This window comes from Gekko japonicus, unplaced genomic scaffold (assembly GCF_001447785.1).
Source record: "Gekko japonicus isolate JY-2015 unplaced genomic scaffold, Gekko_japonicus_V1.1 scaffold298, whole genome shotgun sequence".
In the NCBI taxonomy this organism is placed as follows: Eukaryota; Metazoa; Chordata; class Lepidosauria; order Squamata; family Gekkonidae; genus Gekko; species Gekko japonicus.
In genome coordinates, this window is record NW_015163615.1 from 242,515 (window position 1) to 251,722 (window position 9,208).

General features: G+C 45.8%; 1 protein-coding gene across 1 annotated transcript in view; it reads left to right on the plus strand.

Moving 5' to 3' along the window:
* REEP2 (receptor accessory protein 2) overlaps positions 1 to 8,189 on the plus strand; it is a 37,502-nt gene extending 29,313 nt beyond the window's left edge. The window contains exons 7-8 of the mRNA XM_015407371.1: positions 2,960 to 3,093; positions 7,980 to 8,189. Coding sequence (XP_015262857.1) covers positions 2,960 to 3,093; positions 7,980 to 8,054 — 209 coding nt within the window. The 3' untranslated portion in view covers positions 8,055 to 8,189. The remainder of the gene's footprint in view (positions 1 to 2,959; positions 3,094 to 7,979) is intronic.
* Positions 8,190 to 9,208: the final 1,019 nt, after the last annotated feature.

Sequence of the window (9,208 nt, forward strand, 5' to 3'; positions counted from 1 at the left end):
ACATCTATATGCACCCCCTTGCCCAGATTGCCCAGAGATATGGGCTAGGGTGCCATCAATATGCGGATGACACCCAGCTCTATCTGCTGTTGGGCAGTCAGTCTGGCTCTACCCCGGAAGATCTGGACCGAGCATTGTGGGATGTAGCGGGCTGGCTTAGGCTGAGTCGACTGAAACTGAATCCTACAAAGACGGAGGTTCTATGCCAGAATCGGAGTGGTACAGGGGTGGGGGTCCCTCTTCCGGCCTTCGGCGGGACGCCATTGGTGCCAGCTCCGAGGGTCAGGAGTTTGGGAGTGCTCCTGGATGCTTCCTTGACAATGGAGGCCCAGGTAGCAGCCACTGCCAAGGCAGCCTTTTATCACCAGCAGCTGATTAGGCAGTTGGTCCCCTTCCTCGAACGCAACGATCTGGCATCAGTGATCCATGCTATGGTCACCTCGAGGCTGGATTACTGCAATGCTCTCTACGTGGGGCTGCCCTTGGGGCAACTCCGGAAGCTGCAGGTTGTTGATGGGCCTTCCCATGAGGGAACACATCCAACCTGTGCTGAGGTCGCTGCGCTGGCTGCCAATAGCATTCCGGATATGCTTCAAGGTGCTGGTTTTGACCTTTAAAGCCCTGAATGGTCTGGGGCCTGTATACCCGAGGGACCGCCTTTCCCCATATGTTCCCCCGAGGGCACTGAGATCCGAGTCGCAAAATCGCTTGGTCCCCCCAGGCCCTAAGGACGCTAAACTAACAGCAACAAGAACTAGGGCGTTTTCCCTATCTGCACTGACGCTATGTAACCAGCTCCCAATCGAAATCCGAGCTCTGCGGGATCTTCAACAATTCCGTAGAGCGGTAAAGACCGAGCTGTTCCGACAAGCGTTTTAATAGTTCTGGCCACACTGACCGCTCCACATAAGCACTAGCACTTTATAACAGATGGCCGTCACATTCTAATTTTAATAAGTTGTTTTATGATATCGTACTGTATTGTTTTAGATGTGATTATTGTATTAACTGTATACTGGTTTTTAACTATTGTAAGCTGCCCTGAGCCACCTTGGCGGGAGGGCGGGGTAAAAGTCCAATAAATAAATAAATAAATGTACAGCCTTTTACCTGTAGAAAAGAGCAAGAGTCCAGTAGCACCTTAAAGACTAGCAAAATACATGGCAGGGGATGAGCTTTCGTGAGTCACTGCTCACGGAAACTCATACCCTGCCACGTATTTTGTTAGTCTTTAAAGTGCTACTGGACTCTTGCTCTTTTGTACTGCTACAGACGGACTAACACAGCTACCCATCTTGAGCCTTAGACCTGAAAGGAAGAAGCTGGCTTTGTGATTAACAGAAGAACCATCCACTCAGTGGTGTGCAAATCTGGCTTCTGCCAAAAGCCAGAAGAACAGGCTCCTGCTGTGCCCAGTTTGAGCAGAAAGGTTGCACATGTGTCTGTTTGGTAGTGAGTGTACCTCTGTTATAAGAGGCACACCACTGAAACTATGTACAACTATTGTTACCCTAAGAATCCTGCTTCCATGGGAGATAGTTACATTACTGTGTTTTGATAGGCAGAATGAGCATTTCCATTCTGCCTTTGCTCAGTAAGGGAGTACATGTCCTGACCATTTTTTTTTTAAATGGCACTGGGTGGGGAGGAATGGTCACTGTCACTATTGGTGTAAGGCATTATAAGACATGATAAAAACATTTGAATCAAGCAAAGATTCCTAGTAAGACAAAGTAATGCAGTTTGGCTGGGATTGTAGAACAGGGGGGAAATAAACAACAGTGTTGCATGCAAACATATCTGTTTAAGGCAACAAGACCATCAGTGTAGTAGAAAAAAGCTTTACCCATAATTAAAGTAATCTCCTGTGCTGCTCCATTACCACTGCAATTTTACTACCTCTACAGGAATCCCCTCCTGAACAATTTTGTTTTGTACATTTTCCAGAACGATAAAAGTATTGGGGCTTGCCTAATAGCCTCAGGCAGACTGTTCCACAAGGTGGGAGAGCCACCAAAGAGAATGGGTGTGAATGATCAGTTGCCGATGTTACATTTTTGCAGGGTAGCACCTTCAGATGGCTTTGCTCAGATGAGCTGAGCTGCCACAGGGGAACACAGGAGGAGAGGCGGTCCTGCAGGGATGTGGGTCCAGTGTGTGCTTTGTAGATGATAGCTAGAACCTTGAATCAGAGGTCATTTCGGGGGGGACGCGGGGGATCGCAGTTCCCGTGGGTGAGGTGCAGGGGGCGGGGCACATGACGAAGCCCCGCCCCCTGCTTCCGGCCGCCCCGCTTCCGGCCCTCATTCAGCCAGGAGGAGGCAGGAGAAGAGGGAGGGTAAGTTGCTTCCTCCCCGCCTCTCCCCACCCCTGCCTGCCTGGGGCCAGGGAGGGCCTTGGCGGGGCTTCCTCTCACTCCCGCCAGCCTTACAGGTCCACCGCCGGGCCCCTAATGTCAGAGGGTGTGGCATATGCTAATGAGTTATGCTAATGAGTTCCCCTAGCTCTTTTTCTACGAATTGACCCCTGCCTTGAATTGAACCCAGTAAACTGATTGATAACCAATGGAGTGTCTGTAGAAAGGGAGTGAAAGCAGCTGGAGGGGGAGTTCAGTTGCATAAAGAGTATTTAGGCAAGGGATACTTTTCTTATCTTGCTGCCCATCTCTCTAGATGCTTTTCTTCATCTGGGCTCCAATACCAGAGGTGAGCTTGGAGGGGAGAAAAGTGCCTAGAAAGATGGACTGTGGAGGTGAACTGCAGGTGGCAGGTGAGCGGGCAGGTTCTACATCTCGTTACCTGGACATCCCTTTTGTACTTTAAATTGCACTTCCCCATCCATATCTTCTCCCAGTGAGGTGGGAGCTTCAAGATTCAAAACCTCATCTCTCCATACTAGTCCTCCATTTCAGATTGCAGCCTTGTTCTCTCCTTAGGTGCTTCCTGTTATTCCTCAGCAGATGAGGCGTCTGCGTCTCAAAGACATAACGGGACCCAGTCTGATGCCAGAACTGACCCATCAGATGATGATGCAGACAAAGTTCCCAAGCGGACCCAGAGCCTTAAAGTTCCTAAAAAAGTGACAAAAGTCGAGGTGAGCTCGGATTGTTTACACAGGCTGCAGCTGGATCTTGTGGCTAGCTATGCCTTAAAATACCTTTGTTCCTCGGCCCAGCATACCATCTTTTCTAATAGTCCTTCCCCTCCCTTGTAGCATGCCTATGTCTTTTTTGTCTTTTGTTGCACTCAAAGTATTGTTTCAAGAACCACATCCACTCTTTCAATAATTTACCTACCTGCGTTGTCATCATCGTTAGTGGAATTGTTCTTTTGCCTAAGAACTGGGAGCTGAACTAGATATGGTGGTGGCAGCCATGTTTGTTGTTCATGTGACTGTTCCATTCACATATAAAATAATTTTAGCCTTGAAACAGGTGCACATATAAAGGGGGGCATAGCCTGCACTGCATCCTGCTACTCTTTAGGATCCTCTGCCTAGTTTTCCAGTGCAAAACCTCCTGACTCAGTAGAAAGTCAAAAGGTTTCACACAATTGTCACTGACAAGTTTTGTGGCAGATCTCTCACTGACTGCTTTCCTATCCTCCTTTTGCTACCTGAGCCTTTTTCTCCCTGTCTCCATATTAATTTGTGTCATTTTCCAAGGCATCTTGCTGATTTAATTTAATATTAGAAATTAAAAATCTAGCTAATTCATGATTCCAAACCTAGATGCTTCATAATTTTATACTAGAGTTCCCCTTCACCAGTGCACATTTGCTGAAAATATAAAATTTTCACATGTTCAACATTTCTTTTAAAAAAGTTCTAAGAGGAAGAAGTACATGTGTGCAGATAGAAACGTAACTATTCTGGAAAATCTTTTTGCCCTGGAGAATCATGGGTGTTTTTTTTTCTGGAACAAAGTCAGAATTTGAAATATATGCAATAATGTTGAAATATATGCAATAATGTATTAACAAATCTAAGCATACTTAACTTATTTTAGAAGATGAAATCTATAAGATAGTAGTTTTCAGTTATATATAGCCCTTAAAACTGTACTATCTTATGTTCTAATAGCCACACATGGCCCCCATCTGAGGGTAGCTAAATCCACAAATTGAAGCCACATGGAGGCTAAACAGATCTTTGTGCACACTTGGAAGACACCAGAAATGCAGAAAAATCTGAAATTCTAAAAAAACATATGCACAGGGTTTAAATTTCCACCTTTGGTGGTGTGGCAACCCGGGAGCCGCACTGGGCCTAGCAGCACAGCAGCCCAGGAGCTGCAGCAGCCTGGGTGGGAAGACTGTGCTCACTCTCTGTGGCTCATCCGAAGCTGGGTGAGCCACAGAGAATGGTGAGTGGGGGGGGGGAGTCTCTGCTAGCTTCCTTGCCAGTAGAGACTCCCCACCCCCCACTGCTCTCTGTGGCTCCCCCAGAGCTGCTCTGGGTGATCCACAGAGAGTAGGGGGGGGACTGTACTCCAGGCAAGCCACAGAGAGCTGTGGCAAGGGGACAAGTCTGCTGGCTCAGAGCTGCTCCAGGCAAGCCAGCCGAGATTCCCCCCACTGCCACTCTCTGCAGCATGCCCCCTCCAGTGAGCCACAGAAAGCCCGGGGATCCATGCTGGGTTCGGAGAGAGAGTGTGGGGAGGGAGATGGGATTCCTCCCACACACGTCTCATAGGCCCCCACTTAAAAGTTTGAAAGTATAAACGCTTTGATAACAGTTGCAGTTATTCTTTGAATAAACCAAGTAGTAGATCCCTCTAATGGCTACACCCTGTGATACCTTAGCATATTTTAGCTTCTGCCAAATGGGGAAATAGGAGAAAAAGTGAAACTTAAAATCATCCACAGTGCAATAAACAAACACAGGTTTTATCATTAGGTTTATGCCTGTAATCTATGCTATATGAAAGTACTTTTGCAACATCTAGCTATGTTGCTTAGTTTGTAATCCAGTTGGCGATGCTATGATGGCTGACACTCTAGGTTGCTTGGCTGTAACAATATCATTTTGAAACACTGCTTTAAAATGGTTCTGTTCATTCTGAAAATGAAAAAATTGCATGAGTTTTTTCCAGTTTCCCCTTAACTTTCAAAAAAAATTACTGGAAAAAATTGGGGGAAATCCCTGCCCGGGGGGGGGGGGGGGATAATTTCTCAATTTTTTCCTTAGGCCTTCTTATCTCTATATACAAGAAATAAGCACAGAGTCACATTTAGTCAGCAAGAGTCAAAAGGTGAAATGAAATAGTTCTGGTGCACGCACATGGATATTAGGCAAACAATTCAGGTGTTTACTTGATTCTGCTTAATGGGCATGTTCTTGGGCTGGATACACTTTCATCATACCTGAGCTGCTTTCACAGAGAAGATTCCCCCCATTTCAGCCACCCGGCTAGTGCGAGATGTGTCCGGAATGGAAGGTATGCCTTCAGTTTCAATGAAAAGGAGCACCACCACCCTTCCTCTGCCTATCCATTAGATTTTTAATTTTTAAAAGATGTCTTTGATGTCATAATGTCATTGTGCTGTTACTCAACCATGACATGCTGTTACTCAACCCACAGCCTCCTGCCCAGCACTGAAATGAAGCAAACGTGGGAAAGGAAAACTGGTTAATGGGGGTGGGGTTCATGCTATAATAAGCAGGCAATGACAAGGGATGGAAGGCTTCAAATTTTGCATTATCCCTGAGCAGCAAACTACATGGACGTTTTTTTTACAAATGTGTTTGTTATTGAGCACTTCCTCTTAAGCACTATGCATGCACCCAGAATTTTTAAACTAGGGGAAAAGAGGGTAAGTGGTGATTCATGATAGTGGAGAGACAAAAATGGAGGAAGGGGGTGATGTAAAGGTAATATTGGCCTGGGATGAGAGGGAAAACACAGCTAATACCGGATTACTTTGTACTATGTGGGATATCCATTGAAAGTGCAAATTGAGAAAATATCACACTAGCAACATGATGAGGATATGACAACTTCCTAGTCTGGAAGCACCCCTAGTCAGTGTCTATATCTGGTGGTTTAGCTGCCTCAGTATCCTGCCTACAAGTGCAGGCTATAAGTAAGTGGCTTCCTTCACTGATTGTGAGGGTGTTTCTAGGGAGATGGTACAATTTTTCTTCTTCGGGCATATTCTGTACAATTGGACATGCCTTTAGAGTAGATCAGACTACACATTTTCTTTTAGTGTGATGGTCATAAAGTATTATCAAGAATTTCAAGATTTCTAGGTTTTGTTTCTGGAAAATAAATTGACGAGAGGGATGGTTATGAGGCAAAAATGGATGTAGGGTGGGAAATGGGTTCTGGCTTTGAGTGCCTTCAACTGATTGCTTTATAGGTGATTTTTTCCCCCTTTTATAGAAATTATCTTTGGTTACTGCTGGTGTCTGGTAAACTTGGTCAGTCTGAGGTGGCTGAGTTGATACAATCTTGTCAGTGATCAGATTAAGAAGGTTAAAAATAAGGTAGCAATCAATTAACATTTTAAAGTGGTGGTCCCATTGTTCTGGAAGTAGTAGCTCAGTAAATTATTTATTTATAAAGTTAGATTTTTAAACTGCACCACCCTGTGAAACAGGGCTCGGGGCGTTGTACATCAGTATAAAATAATACATAAAATCATATTATTAAAAAATGAAATATTTTATACAACAACAATAATCAGATGGCAACGGAACTGCCAGAGTATGCCGCTGCCTCATGGGGAGGGGAGGCAGAAGAAACAGGAGTGCCCGCCAGATGGAAAGCTGTTGCTGTCCTCACCCAAAGGCCTAGCAGAACATCTCTGCCTTGCATGACCTGTGGAACTGCATTAAGTCCTGCAGGGCACAGATGTTGTTCGGCAGAGAGTTCCACCAGGTTGGGGCAAGGGCCGAGAATTCCCTGGCCCTGGTTGAGGACAGCTGGATGTCTCTTAGGCTGGGGACCACCAGCAGGTTCTTATCAGCCAAGTGTAATGCTCTTCGAGGCGTATACCAGGAGAGGCGGTCCCAGAGATATGTGGGTCCCTGACTGTTAAGGGCCTTAAAGGTTAGTATTATAACCTTGAACCTGATCCAGTACTCCACAGGAGCCAGTGCAGCTAACGGAGCACAGGTTGAATATGGGCTGTGTGCAGAGACTCCATGAGGACTCACGCTGCAGCATTCTGGACCAGTTGGCATTTCTGAGTCAGTCTCAAGGATAGCCCTACATAGAGTGAATTACAGTAGTCCAGTCTGGAGGTGACTGTTGCATGTACTGTGGCTAGGTCAAGGCGAAACAGGTAGGGGGGCTAGTTGCCTGACCTGGCGCAACTGGAAGAATGGCAGTCTGGCAACATTTGTGATCTGGGCCTCCATTGATAAGGAGGCATCCAGAATTACACCCAGGCTCTTGACAGTTGGTGCCAGTGTCAAGGGCACACCATCAAGAGCTGGGAGATGGCACCCCAGCCCTGAGGCCCCCCCACCCTCCCAGCCACAGAACCTCTGTCTTAGCAGGATTCAGTCTCAGCCGGATTCACTGGGTCCAACCGGCCACCCATCAACAGATACAGCTGGGTGTCATTAGTGTACTGGTGACATCCCTGCCTGAAACTTCACACCAGATGACTTAAGCCATCTCAGAAAAGTGAATAAAGCCCTTTTAGTTTTTTAACCTTCGTCTTGTCCTGAAACGACCCTATTTGCCTGAAGGAAAAACTCACCCCCCCTTCCATTAAGAAAAAGAAGATTATAAAAAATTAATAAAAGTGTACCTATGGGTACTTGAAAAAAGAAAAAAGGGTCTGCTTGCATGTAAGTTGCAGTAATGTATAGTAATTTTAAAAGTTTGTGTATAATTTTTTTTAGGGAGTTCATCTTAAATTGATACTTGTCTTTCTTTAGTTAAGGGGGATTGATTTATATTTAGAGTTGTCTTTCCTTTGGATAAATACCTGTAGTTTTATGCTCCTCTCTCTCTTGCGTTGCAGCCCCCACAAAAGACTGTGAAAGCTCGTCCTAAGAAGAAAGCTACAGGCTCTACTACTGCTGGCGAGTCAGCCTAAGGACAACCTAGCCTGTCTGTCCCAGAGTTCTTCTGTCACTTTGAGGGGCACTCTCCAAGGAAAAGGAAGCGGAGATCATGTACATAACAGCTACTGCTTTGTAGAGCTCATTCAAAGTCGAGAGGGTGACTGAAATTTGGCACACAGATCAGAGGATGGCCATCCTCAGGAATTACTAACTCTTCATCTTTGTGATGGAGAAAATGCTAATCTGTCTGTACATAGCCTGTTGCTTTGGGATTCCCTCTCTGTGTAACCCTAATACGGAAAGTCTTTGCTGGAGCAACTCTTTAATTAGGGTTAGAGCCATCTTAAGCAGAGAGGTGGGAAAAATTCAAGACTGGTGCCACTGAAATTCCAATTGGAAGAGGGGAGCTCCCCAGAATATTTCAGTATTTCACTGGATGTCCATGCTGTAGCTGCTGTGCGGAATTGTTAGGAAGTGCCTGAAGCAAAGTGACTGTTACTGAAAACTGAGTCATCCATACCTGTTTTGGCTAGAGAAGGACTGAAGTGGTGGCTTGCTTGGTGCTTTGCTACACGGGCAACGGGCTCACTTTGAATGGCTGTAGTGTAATGGGTCAGAGTTTCTTTCTTTCCCCTTTTTGGTGGGGAACTGCAGGTTTTGTGGGAGGGGGCTGAAGGTGAAAGTGCAAGTGGCTGCCTGCTTTACCAATCTCTGGTACCTATTTCCAAGCAGCCTCTTTTTTCGCTTGGGTGAAGGTGCTGCAGCTTTGCTTGTTTTAAGGGTTGGGAAGGTAGAATGGTTTGCATGTTCTTTACAAGTAGAATAATGGTAGGGAAGAAGGTGAAGGGGATCTGTGTGCATATATACCAGTGTTGCTCCCAAGTATTGGAATCCCGAACAGCTGCTGCCCAGAAACTGTACCGTTTGGCCATTCCTTCAGAGTTGCCTTTATGTTTTAGGTTTTACAGGTCAGTCCATTTTTTGTAAGAATTGTTGGTAAAAGCAGGTCTGTAGAAGAAGCTGGAGGATAGTTAGATGGCTGGTATTTATGTTTCTGCTGGGAACTTAAATGTGCTTTATTTGCACTGTGAGAATATAAGGCTGGAGCTTGAGCAGTGCGGCTTGGCGGGCAGGCAAAAACAGCAGACAGTTTAAGGAGCCTTTGTGAAGTGCTGTCTTGCAGTAT